The sequence below is a fragment of the Notolepis coatsorum genome (assembly GCF_963971535.1).
Source record: "Notolepis coatsorum genome assembly, chromosome: 17".
NCBI lineage: Eukaryota > Metazoa > Chordata > Actinopteri > Aulopiformes > Paralepididae > Notolepis > Notolepis coatsorum.
This window is the reverse complement of record NC_140181.1, coordinates 84,892,210-84,910,547: the sequence shown is the minus strand read 5'-3', so window position 1 is coordinate 84,910,547 and position 18,338 is coordinate 84,892,210. Positions and strand designations below refer to the sequence as shown.

At 44.1% G+C, this 18,338-nt stretch overlaps 1 protein-coding gene across 2 annotated transcripts in view; it reads right to left on the bottom strand.

Moving 5' to 3' along the window:
- The window catches only part of dcaf1 (ddb1 and cul4 associated factor 1), a 70,627-nt gene that overhangs the window by 5,173 nt on the left and 47,116 nt on the right, over positions 1-18,338 (bottom strand). For both annotated transcript variants that reach the window (XM_084333249.1, XM_084333250.1), the window contains exons 13-23: positions 17,959-18,083; positions 17,544-17,779; positions 14,970-16,045; positions 14,329-14,527; positions 11,484-11,566; positions 10,489-10,573; positions 10,111-10,344; positions 4,554-4,647; positions 2,513-2,617; positions 2,029-2,102; positions 563-658 (exon numbers count right to left, since the gene is read on the bottom strand). In XM_084333249.1, the coding sequence (XP_084189375.1) occupies positions 563-658; positions 2,029-2,102; positions 2,513-2,617; positions 4,554-4,647; positions 10,111-10,344; positions 10,489-10,573; positions 11,484-11,566; positions 14,329-14,527; positions 14,970-16,045; positions 17,544-17,779; positions 17,959-18,083 (2,407 nt within the window). The remainder of the gene's footprint in view (positions 1-562; positions 659-2,028; positions 2,103-2,512; positions 2,618-4,553; positions 4,648-10,110; positions 10,345-10,488; positions 10,574-11,483; positions 11,567-14,328; positions 14,528-14,969; positions 16,046-17,543; positions 17,780-17,958; positions 18,084-18,338) is intronic.

Sequence of the window (18,338 nt, the reverse complement as noted above, 5' to 3'; positions counted from 1 at the left end):
CTAGGGGTGTAATGTCTCCACTACATGTGTCCTAACTAGGGGTGTAATGTTTCCATTACATGTGTCCTAACTAGGGGTGTAATGTCTCCACTACATGTGTCCTAACTAGGGGTGTAATGTTTCCACTACATGTGTCCTAACTAGGGGTGTAATGTTTCCACTACATGTGTCCTAACTAGGGGTGTAATGTCTCACTACATGTGTCCTAACTAGGGGTGTAATGTCTCCACTACATGTGTCCTAATTAGGGGTGTAATGTTTCCACTACATGTGTCCTAACTAGGGGTGTAATGTTTCCACTACATGTGTCCTAACTAGGGGTGTAATGTCTCCACTACATGTGTCCTAACTAGGGGTGTAATGTTTCCACTACATGTGACCTAACTAGGGGTGTAATGTTTCCACTACATGTGTCCTAACTAGTAGGGGGTGTAACATTTAAATCCAAAACATTCTTTTAATGAAGAATATACATACATTGATTTCAATAGATTGTACTACAGCAGCTGGATCTTCATATTCAGCCCTACTCCTAACAGAAAGACTGGGTCAGATCCTTTACCTGATCCTCCTCATCCTCCTCCTCCTCCTCAGCCAGTCTCTGCCGGCCCACCTCGTACAGTCTGCACACTGTGTCTGTGTTGACAGTGTCCTGGTTCTAAACAACACATACACACAGATGGGAATGACATGTCTTTTATGTGAACAATTCTTTTAACCCATTTAGACCTAAAAACGCCTGCAAAAAACGCCTGCTAAAAACGCCTATTAAAACCTATGCAATTATTCTCCACAATCTCTTAAAACCTGAGGGTTTTTTGGAAAGATTTTCAGAATTGTCAATCTTCACTAAAACCTTTTATATCTCAGCCTCTGGAGCAGGTAGAAACATGAAATGAAAACCATTTGATAGATTACAACTTGGGCTTTTATTTGAACATCATTAATTTACTTTATTACATGGCGTTTTCACATTCGCCGAAATGCTTGCTTGTGATTGGTCAATAGCGCGCGTCAGAGGTCAGTTGTCAGACAATAATGACCGCTGTGGGACAATAATGACCGCTGTGCGCAGCTGTTCGCAATCAAGCCCACAATAATGACCGCTGTGCGCAGCTGTTCGCAATCAAGCCCACTGACATCAGTGCAAACTGCCGGCTGCCGGGGAAGCTGCTGGGGGGGCGGAGCGACGAGCACTCAGCGGAGCCAGAACCAGTGTTACTGTTGCGAGTCGATGTAAAATTAATTAGGTATATTGTTAGCAAGTTAGCCATGTAATAAGCGGGATAATGTATAGCTATACTCGATCATTGTCGCAAAATAATTGACCTTCACTGACGTTTAAAACACCTTGCCGAGGCGGCTCGGTATTTTAAACTCTGTCGGTCAATTATTTTGCGACAATGACCTCGTAGCTATACATTATCCCTTACATAATGTGCATTGACATTTATAAAAAGAAAAATCTATAAACAACAACAAATATAAAATACTAAATATAAGATACTGCCACCTAGCATGATTCGGCCGACAATCTTGATGTCTCAGAATGAGTCCCAATGATACACTGAGGTCTGTGAGACTGTATAGAATATTAAAATCAAATAAAAGAAAAAATTATGGAAACGATCGAAAACCAGAGATTTCTCGGGTTCTGGCGCTCAACCGCTGGCGAGATAACCCGAGAAATGTCGGGTCTGGCGCTGAAAGTGTTAATACAAAATAAAAAAAAAAAAAAAAATCCCAAAGCATTCCCCCACATGTATTTCAGCGAATCACAGCGCTTTTCATTACTCACATACCTTGAAAATGGCGACACTGTCTGAAATGACCTAAACGTTGCATCAGGTCTTAAAGCTAACTACACGCACATGTAGCATCCAGCCTTAAAGGTATAAACACACACACGCAGCATCAGGTCTAAATGGGTTTTAATATGAACAAATTCTAAAAGAAACAATCCAAGGCTGTAGATATGTAGTTAAATGTTACATGGCGTCCGTGTGGTCACTTGAGGATGAAACCTACCTCAATCACAGCCAGGTAACAGTCCTTTGTATCCGTGCACAGGTCAAATATATTTCTCTTCACATCGACTGTTGCTAAGAAGGGAGAAAAGACATGTTTCCATCAGAAAGGTCTTTATTGCCAAGTAAGCGGCACATACAAGGAATGTGTCTTGGTCTTTTGGTGCATCAACAGACAATGCAAGTAGAATAAAATAAAATGTTATATATACACAATTTGAATAAAAATACAGTGCAATTGTGCAAAAAAATATATTCAATGATTGATTTCTAAAAATACTGTCAAATATAGATATCTTGTAGGATTAACAGTATTTATGAGTTCTGCAAGTGGAGCAAAATTATTCTGAACAAAATCCCAAACATATATATAATTTACAAGACAAAAAAATGCTGGGGACTCAGTGTACTGTGTATTTCTACATAAAGACATTCGTATTTTTAAATATAGACACGTGACACCCTTGTGAAAGGTGGGTTCTTACCGATGGGTTTGTAGTCGGTGGCATTGAAGGTTCTGAAGGAGGAGCCAAACGGGGTCTTCACCTGCATCTCCATCATGTCATCCTCATCATCAGCCTGTAACATCGCTGCAACCACAAACACAGGCCAATAATGACAACCATGCATGGATGCAACAGAGATGCCCCCTAACAGGCCATTAGCACACTAACCGGCCGGGTCAACAAATACTTAGTCGACTAGTCCTGACAAAAGTATGAGCACAACTCCAGTAAGCACTAGATTTAAAGAGGTCCTTCTGCATTATTGCGTGTGTGGAACACTTTTGTTTTGGTACATTTTACAGATTTGTCAACAAATTGATTATCCTAGAATTACTTGAGGACTGCTCTAGTGAGAGACAGTGATGGAAAGTAACTAAGTATTTACTCTACTTAAGTATAATTTTGAGGTACTTGTACTTTATGAGAGTATTTAAATCTTAGGGAACCTTGTACTTTCACTCGACTACATTTCAATGGAAATATTGTACTTTTTACTCCACTAAATTTATCTGAATCAATCAGCTACTAATTACTTTGAAGAAAAATATTTTACATAGAAAACATGGCAAGAATTGATGAAGATTATATACTTTCACATTTGAAGCATAACTGGACCACATACCACTTTAACATAACCTTTAGGTCAATAGATCGAGGATTTAATGCTCCCAAGCACTGGAATACACAAACGTCATGTAAAATGCGTACTTTTACTTTAGATACTTACGTACATTCAATAGCAATACTTCTCTACTTTTACTTAAGTAGAATTTGAGTGGAGGACTTTTACTTCCAGAGTACTAATTTATATGGGCATTTATAATTTTACTAAAGTAAAAGGAACTGTGTACTTCTTCCACCACTGGTGAGAGACAGTCTAGAGATGGACGCAAATGTAAAAAAGAATCTCCACTGAAATAGCAGCTGCCACACATTAGCAGGACTTCATCCCCTGTGGCGTCTTGGATAACAGCCTTCCAATGCGGCCCTGACTGGAACACAGTTCAACTCGTGTCAATTGGCCTTTCCTAGCCAATCAAGATAATGTTTTTATGTATTCATTCATATTACAGTTTTGACCAACTGACGGACAGACCAATTTATTCTAGCTGCTGGTTGGGGGTAAAAAAGCAGAGAATGTAAGGGTCCGGCTACACTGATCTGCTGCGTCAGTCAGTTTATTTTCTTTCTCCAATTGTATAATTATCATTTTATTTATAAAAATAATTCAATTAGGGGTGTCTCATTTTGATGGACAGAGGAGTTTTGAGATAATGAACTTTTGGAAAGCTGTCGTTTCTGTTAACGTATGCGTTAGGTTCTAATTTAAAAACAAACCAATAAACGTCTGTGTTTTCTTTCCGTTTTGTGATGGATCAATGTAAGTAATGTATCTACTAGTTGCATTATTTCGCGCACAGACTGCAGCAGCAAGGAGTGCATAGCTGTAGTGCAGATGCATCATGGTTCTGGACGCCGAGTGGGTTAGTAATAGTATGCTTCTTGCACAGGTAGAACCATCATGGCCCAGAGCTCTGTGGGTTAGTATGCTTCTTGCACGGGTAGAACCATCGTGGCACCCGAGAGCTCAGAGTGGCCCAGAGCTCTGGCTGTGAGGTTGTGTTAACCAGCTGGTTGCCCTCCTTTGCCAACCCAGTGGTGAACCTCCTGTCCATATGGTTCACCACAACCTTGTGGCATGAAACACACACCTCTACAGGCTGTTCACTTCACACCTCCACAAACAGAGCTGCGTTTCATGTTTTGTGGAGACATTCCATAGACATTCATCCCCTAACCCCTTACCACTCACCATAATGACTAGTAACCCTAAGATATATTCCAGAAGTAAAAGGCCTAATCTTCAGTGTGCGCTCCAGTGAATCTGTCCCCGTTTTCCTAAAATAGTCATTTTACTTTGTAGGGACTGTGGCCAATGTCCCCACAAGGACAAAAATAACTCTAGTTTCCATCACTTGTGGCGACACATATCCTGACTGCTGAGTGAATGTTCTCATACCTCCGTAGATGACCGTGCCGTTGTTGTTGAAGACTATCCTGCACTGGTCCAGGGCGGGTACTGTGTGGAGGAGGTGGAAGGTCCGCAGGTCCCACTGCAGCGCTCATTAAGGAACAAGACGAGATCTCATGTTCTGCTCTTTAGCGTCAAACAATGATGTAAAAGTCATTGGAAAAACACAGCATTTTGAACTTTAACCCTTTCACTGCCACACGACAGAAGGTTAAAGGGGAGATGAAACATAGCGATATAAACATAGTCATAGCATCAAATTAGTATTTAGAGAAACCACAGAAAAAAAATCACGTTATAAAAATAAGCCGTTTCTAAGAAAAAACGATTTGTTATGTCCATTTATGTAGCATTTATCAACATGTGCGCCACCATTTTGTTCATGCTAAATGCTGACGTCACAGAGATAGTTTCGCCCGCAGCCTCCCATGTACCTAGCTACTACTACTACTACTACCTGCAGCACGCTGTAGCAATATTAGGCTCCTCAAATATCGTTATTCATAAAAACACATTTATGTAATATTTTACAGCATTGAGCAACCAACAGGGGGATGCTGCATGCTCTGTCATCTTTGAGATGGCGAGACCTGCAGTTGGCACCTGAGATTGCGAGACCTGCAGTTGGCACTGTGTGAGGCCACGACATTTGAGCAAATTAATAATACTGCATGTTCTGAAGGTCCAGATTAATAATTAGAATTAGTTCAACAGAAAGGTATAGATTAGGCTATCACCTAAAGTCTGTTGGTTGCTATATGAGTTCAGCCTCAACCGAACTAAGTCTAAACGTCACTTCTTTCTCCGTTATCCTCTGCCCGTCGCCGTCGGCAGATCGATGCGGGAGTATGGTATTCCTCCTCTCCCTTGGCAACACCACAACACCGTTTCCAACTAATAACGGCACTAACGTTACCACCACAGCGCTGTAGCAAAACACCTCTCTCTCCTCACTTTTATTCTCCAACTAACGGTTATCTTTTTCTCCGTTCAATATGTGTTGAGTGGCTCGGCTGTATACAAAACTAACGGTATAACTTTGTCTCCGTTCCAATGTAGCGGCGATACAAGGAGCATATATATACGGGCAAACAATAAAACACTAAATATATATCTTACAGGGGAGCTCCAGTAGCTCACCGCGTACCTCGAACGCTATTTCGGCGTCGGGGACAACCGTGCGCGTCACGGATCTGGGGTAGCGAGTTCGACTCCCGGACTAGCCGTATTTTCTCAGAGTGTCTTTCCCCCCATCTATACCCCCATTCAACCGGTTTCTGTCGGTCATACTTGACCAGAAAAAGCGATAAACGCGAAAAGAACCAGCTGACTGGTCAAAGTTTAAAAAAAATATATATATATCTTACAAATAAAACAATATATATATAGAGAGAGAGAGAAAATAATAAACGTGGACTTTAGGTGATAGCCCAATCCATACCCCTCCGTTGAACCAACCCCAACCATTAATCTGGACCTCCAGAACACTGCAGAATAATAATACGTGTGTAACACAAAACCATTCATTAACGCGGCTCGACGACCGCGTTAATCTCTCCCAGGTCGCACGTATTTTTCAGACATTGCCCTGTACCCATCTCCCCTTTAACCCTTTACTATCACACAACCGACGGTCTGTGAAAGGGTTAACCGGCTGTCGTGTGGCAGTGAAAAAGTTAACCTTCTGTGTGTTGTCGCAGTGAAAGGGTTAACCGTTTTGGTAGCGCGGCAGTGAAAGGGTTAAGCAAAATGACAAAGTGTCTTTTTACTCATTTTATAGGAGAAATTAACTCATTCATGGTGCCTTTTTTGGTCGAGACTCTGCAGACCGACGTTCTGAGAAGCTCCCCAAGAAAAGAGACCCATCAAAATGAATGCAAAATCAAAAAACCGAAATGGTAAATGACTCATTTATATAACCGCTTTTATCCAAAGTGCTTTACAACTTATACTTCACATTCACTCAAGACCTTCACACACCGATGGCGGAGGCAACCATGTACTGTACTGTAGTCTACATGTACTGTGGTCTACATGTACTGTGGTCTACATGTACATGTACTGTGGTCTACATGTACGGTGGTCTACATGTACTGTAGTCTACATGTACTGTGGTCTACATGTACTGTGGTCTACATGTACGGTGGTCTACATGTACTGTGTTCTACATGTACTGTGGTCTACATGTACTGTGGTCTACATGTACATGTACTGTGGTCTACATGTACGGTGGTCTACATGTACTGTACTGTAGTCTACATGTACTGTGGTCTACATGTACTGTGGTCTACATGTACATGTACTGTAGTCTACATGTACTGTGGTCTACATGTACTGTGGTCTACATGTACGGTGGTCTACATGTACTGTGGTCTACATGTACTGGTCTACATGTACTGTGGTCTACATGTACTGGTCTACATGTACTGTGGTCTACATGTACTGGTCTACATGTACTGTGGTCTACATGTACTGTGGTCTACATGTACTGTAGTCTACATGTACTGTAGTCTACATGTACTGTGGTCTACATGTACTGTAGTCTACATGTACTGTGGTCTACATGTACTGTGGTCTACATGTACTGGTCTACATGTACTGGTCTACATGTACTGTGGTCTACATGTACTGTGGTCTACATGTACTGTGGTCTACATGTACTGGTCTACATGTACTGTGGTCTACATGCACTGTGGTCTACATGTACTGGTCTACATGCACTGTGGTCTACATGTACTGTGGTCTACATGTACTGTGGTCTACATGTACTGGTCTACATGCACTGTGGTCTACATGCACTGTAGTCTACATGCACTGTGGTCTACATGTACTGGTCTACATGTACTGAGGTCTACATGTACTGAGGTCTACATGTACTGAGGTCTACATGTACTGTAGTCTACATGTACTGTGGTCTACATGCACTGTGGTCTACATGTACTGTGGTCTACATGTACTGTAGTCTACATCTACTGTGGTCTACATGTATGGTGGTCTACATGTATGGTGGTCTACATGTATGGTGGTCTACATGTATGGTGGTCTACATCTACTGGTCTACATCTACTGTAGTCTACATGTATGGTGGTCTACATGTACTGTGGTCTACATGTATGGTGGTCTACATGTATGGTGGTCTACATGTATGGTGGTCTACATGTATGGTGGTCTACATGTACTGGTCTACATCTACTGTGGTCTACATGTATGGTGGTCTACATCTACTGTGGTCTACATGTATGGTGGTCTACATGTATGGTGGTCTACATGTACTGTGGTCTACATGTATGGTGGTATACATGTATGGTGGTCTACATGTATGGTGGTCTACATGTATGGTGGTCTACATGTATGGTGGTCTACATGTATGGTCTACATGTACTGTGGTCTACATGTACTGTGGTCTACATGCACTGTGGTCTACATGTACTGGTCTACATGTACGGTGGTCTACATGCACTGTGGTCTACATCTACTGGTCTACATGTACTGTGGTCTACATGTACTGTGGTCTACATGTACTGGTCTACATGTACTGGTCTACATGTACTGTGGTCTACATGTACTGTGGTCTACATGTACTGGTCTACATGTACTGTGGTCTACATGTACTGTGGTCTACATGTACTGTGGTCTACATGCACTGTGGTCTACATGTACTGTGGTCTACATGTACTGTGGTCTACATGTACTGTGGTCTACATGTACTGTGGTCTACATGTACGGTAGTCTACATGTACTGTGGTCTACATGTACTGGTCTACATGTACTGTGGTCTTCATGTACTGGTCTACATGTACTGTGGTCTACATGTACTGTGGTCTACATGTACTGTGGTCTACATGTACTGTGGTCTACATGTACTGTAGTCTACATGTACTGGTCTACATGTACTGGTCTACATGTACTGTAGTCTACATGTACTGTGGTCTACATGTACTGTGGTCTACATGTACTGTGGTCTACATGTACTGTGGTCTACATGTACTGGTCTACATGTACTGTAGTCTACATGTACTGGTCTACATGTACTGTGGTCTACATGTACTGTGGTCTACATGTACTGTGGTCTACATGTACTGTAGTCTACATGTACTGTGGTCTACATGTACTGTGGTCTACATGTACTGTGGTCTACATGTACTGTAGTCTACATGTACTGTGGTCTACATGTACTGTAGTCTACATGTACTGTGGTCTACATGTACTGTGGTCTACATGTACTGTGGTCTACATGTACTGTGGTCTACATGTACTGTGGTCTACATGTACTGGTCTACATGTACTGGTCTACATGTACTGGTCTACATGTACTGTGGTCTACATGTACTGTGGTCTACATGTACTGTGGTCTACATGTACTGGTCTACATGTACTGTGGTCTACATGTACTGTGGTCTACATGTACTGTGGTCTACATGTACTGTAGTCTACATGTACTGTGGTCTACATGTACGGTGGTCTACATGTACTGTGGTCTACATGTACTGTGGTCTACATGTACTGTGGTCTACATGTACTGTAGTCTACATGTACGGTGGTCTACATGTACTGGTCTACATGTACTGGTCTACATGTACTGTGGTCTACATGTACTGTGGTCTACATGTACGGTGGTCTACATGTACTGGTCTACATGTACTGTGGTCTACATGTACTGTGGTCTACATGTACGGTGGTCTACATGTACGGTGGTCTACATGTACGGTGGTCTACATGTACTGTGGTCTACATGTACTGTGGTCTACATGTACTGTGGTCTACATGTACTGGTCTACATGTACTGTGGTCTACATGTACTGTGGTCTACATGTACTGGTCTACATGTACTGTGGTCTACATGTACTGTGGTCTACATGTACTGTGGTCTACATGTACTGTGGTCTACATGTACTGTGGTCTACATGTCTACATGTACTGTGGTCTACATGTACTGTGGTCTACATGTACTGTGGTCTACATGTACTGTGGTCTACATGTACTGGTCTACATGTACTGAGGTCTACATGTACTGTGGTCTACATGTACTGTACATGTACTGTGGTCTACATGTACTGTGGTCTACATGTACTGTGGTCTACATGTACTGTGGTCTACATGTACTGGTCTACATGTACTGTGGTCTACATGTAATGTGGTCTACATGCACTGTGGTCTACATGTACTGTGGTCTACATGTACTGTAGTCTACATGTACTGGTCTACATGTACTGTGGTCTACATGCACTGTGGTCTACATGTACGGTTGTCTACATGTACGGTGGTCTACATGTACTGTGGTCTACATGTACTGTGGTCTACATGTACTGCTCTACATGTACTGTGGTCTACATGTACTGCTCTACATGTACTGTGGTCTACATGTATGGTGGTCTCCATGTATGGTGGTCTACTCAACCACATCCATGATAACCATGTCCTATTCCCCCCCGGAACAAAGTACGGACTGAAAGACAATGGCGGCCCGGGCTCCAGGTTCCTCACAGAACCGACCCACTCCTTTCTAACCGATATCAACCACAGAAAACTCCAAAGCGAAGGATACGATCTCCGTGTTCACGATGACTTCCAGGCCGTTGGGGTGGAACACGCCGCTGATGTTCATGTTGAACTTGTCGAACTTGTGGATGGCCTGGGCCGAGCGCACGTCCCACAGCACGCCGTCGTTCAGCACCAGGTCGTCTGTGGGGTTGAAGGTGGCACAGTTCCTCTTGTAGTTGTTTGCCAGGTCTGGGTTGTTGAGGGTCAGCATCTTCTGCCCTGTCTGGATGTCATAGATCTACAGAAAGCAGACACAACCTCCACTTGAGAATAGCAATGTCTCTACTGTAATAGAAGCCGAAGTCTAAAGAGTGAGGTAGATTCAAAAATGTTGTCCCGTTTCTAGTATGGTCTGAAGAAAGGCTGAGAAAAGTCAACGTACATGAGCTATGTGCTCCTTCGTGCCAATGACTCTGTCTTGAGATAGTTTGCTGAACTCCACGTAATGGTCGTCTAAAAAGGAATGCCTGGAAAATAAAACATTTGCACATTTAAATTAAAACGAAAAACAGCCCTTCAACATCAACCCATTAAAACAGTTTGTCGGGAAATTCCTTTCATGGCCTTTTGTTAACATCCCCCTCACCCTATCCTGTACCCTTATTCTATTCCTTTTGATAACACCTCGCCCCCTCCTTCCTGCACCCCTCGCCCCTTACACCCATCACCTGGTCAATCCCTTCGCCCGCCCCCTTCCTTTGTGTCAGATAAGGTTATAAGGTGAACCGACAAGAAAGTCAGGGAGCTTGACCAAATTCTCCTGGCCAGAGAACGTCAAGTCTTCTACCAAACTCCTAAACTAATTTGTATTTGATTTACCATGTTTTAGCAAATACATTTGATCAACCAAGATCATTTGATGACGCGCATACTTAACCTCTCCGATTTCCACGACCTTGCAAGTCGAAAACAGCGGCTATTTAAGGTCAGATAAAGGCACTCTAACGTCTAACATTGTTTCCACTCAATCGACGTAGAGTCCCTGGGTTAAACCGGAGGGAGAAGGAAGCTGCTCGTGTTCCATGAAGTGAAGACTCTAGCCCATGGGGCGGCTGGCGTGCAGAATTAAACAGCATGTCAGCTTCTTTCAGCGGCTCTCTCTCCCCCGAAGGCACGGAGCAGCTGTACCATTGACCAGAGCGGACCAGGCGGTGGCATCGAACAGAGGGGCACGAGGCCCTGTCACCAAACGGCTCATAGACTGCCCACAGGTCAGACGGCAATTTTTGTAAGTCTTTCCACTAGCACACATTTCAATTTGGAGGGCTTTTTAGAGCAGCAATAACATGTGTATTTGTGCCTCTGGTGAAGTTCCTTTCAAGTGACTTATCCTTTTAATATGCGAGTTAGGATGTGTCGCTCTAAAACATCACTTACTTCATGATGAACACTGACTTCATGCCCCATAGTGCAGACAGAGGGTAACTCCACGATGCAGACGTCAGAAGCAGAGAGCCGTCCTAAGGGGACAACACATAAATTACATGTTTTATTTATGATTAACCCTCTTTCCACTGTGGGCTGAAAGCCAGAAATTAAACCACTAGGGCTAAACATGTAAATGTGTTCCAACTGGAGAACCTGAGCTCTAGGCTCTCATCACCGTAGTTACCATGATGTTACAAATAGTGACAAAGATGACTCCGCTAGCTGGCTATCCAGCCAAAAGGTCCATTGGTGTTCGTCCAAAATTATTTAGAAAGTCAAGACTGTACAGAAGGCGGCTAATACAACAGTATGCTGCTAACTCACTCTCTCATGCATACCTTCATTCGCTCACTCACACTTAAGACACTCTTCCCCTAGTAGCGGGTCAACGGCATGGCACGTTGTGTAAGACCAGTTTCATCTATACTGGACATCTCGACAACAACCAGCACGTGCCGACAGAGCACCCACCCAGAGCACCACACATAGGCCTTTCACACCGGCCGGGCTCCGTGCTGGAGCCGGTTCCCGAACATAATCTCGCACCGGCCGGCGCGTTCACACCGGGATTAATTGGTTCAGAACGTGACAAATCGGTGCTCAGCTGGCACCGAAAAATATTTGTTTTTTCCTCACGAACCGTGACATCATCAGTGGGCGTGTCATATTCTAGGCTGTGAAGACGAGTAAACGGGGGAAAGTAGAGAGTCGACATTGCACTCAACCGATCCATTCAACAGGAAGCGATTTGAGACTGATCTCAAAACGAGATTAGATTCAAATGTATTGTTATGATACAGCACAAGTACAATACACCATCCAACCATAGTGGATAAAGAAATGCTCCAGAAATGCGTGGAGAAAGCAACGCGCGAGGGCACACACACTGTATACGTTTGAAATTAATCGTTCCAGCAAAGTAGGCTTCTATTATTAAAATTTCTTGTTTTAATGGGTATCATAGTAGTAAGTCCTACTGTAGAACATGACATATTAGCATGACATCTGATTTATTAATGCCAATACTGGATGACAAGCAGCCTCACCAAAATACTCCTCACTCATAAATCACTCATTTCTGAATGGATTTTTATGAAATGTGGACATGTACTATACAAGACTTCAGGCTATGGACCCAGTGTGTTTTTTCAGCCATACCAAGTAACAAGTTCTTCTACAACTCAAGTTCAGACCTATGTTACTCTATTTCATTAGCACCAAAAGTGATTTTTCTTTATTGTGTAAGAAACTTCAGAATGTTATCATTCAAAAGAGACCAGGCTATACCAAGTATAAAGTATAGTATTTTGGTTTGCAAAAAAAGTATGCAGTCCTCAAGTTCAAGTAAAGAAATTGCCACTTTTGGGGGCGCCAGTTAACACTTTGAGTGCCAGTGACGAGAAATCTCGTTATTTAATCGGCATTGCTTTTATTAGCGATATCCATTCATTTTTCATCAATCTAGCCTCACGTTACCATTGGGACTGTCTATGAGCTCGAACAGGGAAAATAGCGCCCTCTATCGTCTCCCGGATGGCAACGCACCCATTGGATTGGACTCAATGGAAATGGATGAGAAAAGAAAACTCCGGAATCCACATTTGACTTCTCAGGCATGTAACCCGAGCCGATCGGATTCATTGTGGACCCTCAGAACAGCGTGGAATATGTGTTTCGAGTACCTAACGTTGGATCAATAAACGCGATCGATATTTGGAATGGCGATCAGGAATTGGAATAATCTTTTTGCATAACATCTGATGTGAGGTAAGGAATCTATGTTACCAGTCTTGGGGTAATCAGATGTATTTTTCACATATATCTCAACGTGTCTCTGTGTGTGTATGACGTTAGCGCTGACCAGGAAATAGATAAATCGATTTTTCAGCCCGCTTCTCTAGCGTGCATAAGTACACATATACTATCGATAATCTAGCGTTTATTTGAAAACGATTCATAAATAGGCCGGAAAATGATGTGTTGTGTATTCCACTAAATACTGTTTTTCAAAACAGTATAAAACGGAAATGTACTGATGAAAAAACAATCAGTTTCGTACATGTTGACTGCAAGCAAGTCATTGATAAGCGACAGGCGTATTAGACACATAGCCATAATATAGAATATAGAAATAGCTCGGCGAAAATCATGAAATATCGGAAAATCTGTCTCAAATGGCTGGCATTCAAGCGATAAAGCGTGCGCCCCCCTGCTAGCACTCAAAGTGTTAAGAGGCTAACTGTAAACACTGTAAACTTGCTAACAGATACATTGTATACCTTTTTATAGATAGAATATATGTTGTGAATTATGTTTAGTTCTGTAGTTTAGTTTATAGTCTATAGCTATTTATACAGTTAGCATAGCATAGTTTTATATAGATAGAATATACGTTGTGAATTATGTTTAGTTCTGTAGTTTAGTTTAGTTTTAGTTTATAGTCTATAGCTATTTATACAGTTAGCATAGTTTTTAGTTTTGTATAGATAGAATATACGTTGTGTATTATGTTTAGTTCTATAGTTTAGTTTATATTTTTAGTTTAGTTATAGTTTATAATTTATATAGATAGAATATACGTTGTCTATTATGTTTACAAATCTACTACGGTTCAGGAGCCGGGAAAAACAAGCATCTCACGTTTTGCTGAATGTAATGTACATTTAAAAAAAGCTGCGACAATAAAATAATCTGAATCTGAATCTGCAGTAAGATTTCCATTGGTGAGAAGCCTAACAAAAAGGTCAAAAAGTTGAAAGTATATGGAGACGTTAGATGCCACTTCACCACTGACCCGTGACGGCTCCAGGTGAGTGATGGCCGAGCTGTGACAGCTGTAGCTGGCCTCCTCTTGGCCCGTGAACACGTTGTAGAGTTTCAGCTGCCCGGTACACGTCCCGAGCATGAGGAAGCGCTCGCGAGCGGAGAAGGCACAGCACATGAAGCCACTCTCGTCCTCATCGGCCTCCCTGAACACAGAGATGGGCCGAAACCTGGACGGGCAGGAAGATTAACATTCAGTCCAGTGGTTATTATGTCGGATGAGGGAAAGTCTTCACATTTGACCGCCCCGCCCCCCTCAAGGACACTTCTGACACGCTGCCCGGGAATCTAACCAGGAACCTTCCAATTACCAGACAACTGCTCTACCTCCTGAGCCACTGTCGCCCCCATTAAGCAGCTTTATTGCACAGGGAATTAAGGAGTATTTACTCCTACAGCGCTGCACTCTAAATCTAGGGCCTGAGGGGACAATCTGACACTTGGGAGTGAAGTCTGTGCAATCCGATACAAACCTGTCCTTGTGGAGAACATGCAAGAGAAAAAGACCACAGAGAAATCATTCTTCTCCATCATCACAGAGCGACCTCCATTACCTCCACACCTCAGTGTCTCAGGTAGAGAAGGAAAGACAGCAAAGAGCTGGAGAACTACCTGCTGAAGATGAGGTGTCTGTCGAAGCATCCTCCGTCCACTCCTCCGTATTTGGGATAGATGACCCTCCGCGTGTGTCGGGACGTGAAGTTGGTGGGCGCCTGCCGCCTCTGTTTGGGCTCGGGGCACTGGTGGGGGGTGAAGAGGGAGAACGGGGGGCAAGTGGTGACGGGGTTCTTGCAGCGCGCATGCTGCTCCCTCAGGTACTCGGTGATGATGCTGTCCAGGGCGGGGGGGGAGGGCAGGTGTCTGTCCAGCTGCTTCTTCATGGCGGGACTCTGGCTGAAGGCCCCGTGGTCGGACTTCTGCCTCAGCACGCGTGGCTTCTTGCCGCTCAGTGGACCGCACGGCGACGGACGCTCCCGGGTGAACGCAATACGGCCGATCAGGGGCGAGCCGTTGGTACAGGGAGGGACGGACGTGGAGGGAAAGGAGGGCGCGGGGGCCGAGGCCACGGGCTGCGACGTTGATGGGCGGGACTGCAGGTGGCCGGACATCGGGGTGGACGAGTGAGAGCTGAGGCTCCCCAGTCTGGATACCACCCCGTTGGCCAGCCGCGGGGTGCGGGGGAGGGCCGTGACGGCGGAGGCCGGGGGAGGAGGGACGGCGACGGGGGGGAAGCCAGACGTGGAGGGGTGGTTCAGAATGGCCATGGGGAGTTCCGCCTCCTTGGTGAGCGTCGTCGCCGTATCATGTAGACCTTTGACCACCAGGTGGTTCCTGATGAGCAGCAGCAACTCCTTCTCGGGGAAAGAGATCCGGGACTGGGCCACCACGTTGGCCCTCTGCAGCCAGGCCAGGGACACGTCCGTGCCGATCAGCAGGGGCTTCCCGGAGATTCTCTCGATCAGCTCGGCGGCGAACTTGCAGAACTTGACGTGCTCACTGCGTTTGTCCTGGAGCACGGGCTCCTTCATGAGCTGCTGGATGTGTCCACTGCTGAACAGGGGCAGCTTGCCAATGATCTGCCTGACGGAGCTGGAGCGAGAGAGACCCACCAGAGCCTTACAGGCCAAGGCTCGGATCTGATCCGCATCCGTGATGGGCATCTTCACCGTCAGCAGAGACAGGAGCACCTACAGGAGCAGGAGCAGAGAAGTTAAGGGACAGAAATATATAAGAGAGACAGGTTTATTTGCGAATGAAAAGGACCTCCGTTGGGGTATTGTGGTTAATCGACTGAATTGAATAAATCAATTACAAAAAGGGTGGCGATTAAAAATGAATACATCGATGCTTTGAAACATTTTACTGGTGGCAGTTAAATGTTCCAGAGCATCTAGTCTGAAAAGAAGAATTATTTCATTCAGAAGCACTAAGATTGTTCAGAAACAGGTCCATAAAAGGTCCATGTTTTCAGTTCAGCATTCATGGGAACATTTCAATTAAATGTACAATATGTCATTTTCTCTCACTCAAAACAATAACAAAAGGTGGCGTTTGATGACGTCATGAATGAGCGTGGGATCAAGGAAGTTGCAGTCTTCATTGTTAAAATGCACTTTTCTTTGAATTAATCGATTGCTTAAATAATCATGGGTAGCGGCTCTAGATCATCAGTAGTAGCGGCTCTAGACCATCAGTAGCTGCTCTAGATCATCATTAGTAGCGGCTCTAGATCATCAGTAGCTGCTCTAGATCATCAGTAGCTGCTCTAGATCATCATTAGTAGCGGCTCTAGATCATCAGTAGCGGCTCTAGATCAGTAGCGGATCTAGATCATCAGTGGCGGCTCTAGATCATCAGTAGCTGCTCTAGATCATCAGTAGTAGCGGCTCTAGATCATCAGTAGCGGCTCTAGATCATCAGTAGCGGCTCTAGATCATCAGTAGTAGCGGCTCTAGATCATCATTAGTAGCGGCTCTAGATCATCAGTAGCGGCTCTAGATCATCAGTAGCGGCTCTAGATCATCAGTAGCGGCTCTAGATCATCAGTAGAGGCTCTAGATCATCAGTAGCTGCTCTAGATCATCAGTAGCGGCTCTAGATCATCAGTAGCGGCTCTAGATCATCAGTAGCGGCTCTAGGCTCTAGATCATCAGTAGCGGCTCTAGATAATCAGTAGCGGCTCTAGATCATCAGTAGTAGCTGTTCTAGATCATCAGTAGCGGATCTAGATCATCAGTGGCGGCTCTAGATCATCAGTAGTAGCTCTAGATCGACAGGTAGATCGCGGGCTGATTTCAAGTAGATCTTGATTAATAAAATTTGATTATTAAATTTTTTTTTCTTTTTCTTTTTGCTAAATCAACTCTGCCTCTCCTTGTTAACTACAACAAGCAATGCTGTTTGTTATTTAAGATGAGGTCAGACTCTGCACTGACAGATTTGTGTTCATTATGCTGCTTTTATAAAGCCTCAAATGACTGCTTACAATTATACAATTTTGGCTGGTAGCTCTCGGCTAGGTGGTAAATTAAAAAGTAGATCTTGGTTCAAAAAAGGTTAGGCACCCCTGCTCTAGATCATCAGTAGAGGCTCTAGATCATCAGTAGCGGCTCTAGATCATCAGTAGAGGCTCTAGATCATCAGTAGCGGCTCTAGACCGCCAGTGTCTCTGAGAAGCCAACCCACCTTGATGCCGTTGTTGGACTGCACCACGTTCCACATCTTGGAGAGGACGCTCTCGCTGGACTTGGTCTGCTGGGGCAGGCGGCGGCGCGGCGTGCCCGCGATGAACTTGCCGATGCTGGACATGCGTTTGTCCGGAGCGCACACACAGTTGATGACCACCTGCAGAGCGGACTTCTGGATCTCTGCATCGTTCACAAACACCTCTCCCTCGGCCACCACCAGCACGATGCTCATTCCTGGAGGAGGAACATGACAAGTCGCCCATTAGATGAATAATTCAGTGGAAAAGCAACGATGGAGGTTAGCCAGTTCTTAGGGGTGTCAGGGACATTACTCATTATTTATATAATGAGTATAATTATTATATACATTGTATTTCAGTCAAAGACGTGAACATTGTATTTCAGTATCATACCGACAGTGGACACGGTGGATCCACCCTCATCCAGCACAGCGACAGCCTCAGCTAACAGCTGCTGGGTCTTAGGAACGACTGTCAGGATCCCCAGGATGTCCAGGGCGTATCGTACTGTATCGCTCCTGTAGGAAAAACATCAATAATATAGTAAACCATTGGCTCATAAATGGTGCATCTTTATAGTAGCTTTTATCAAGCGCTTTACAATTTTGTTCCTCACATTTACCCATTCATTCACTCACACATTCACACACCGACAGTGGCGGCAACCATGCAAGGTGCCAACCTGCTCATCGGGAGCAGTTTGGGGTCAAGTGTCTTGCTCAAGGACACTTCGACACACTGCCCAGGAGCTCTGATTATCCTAAAATTGGTAA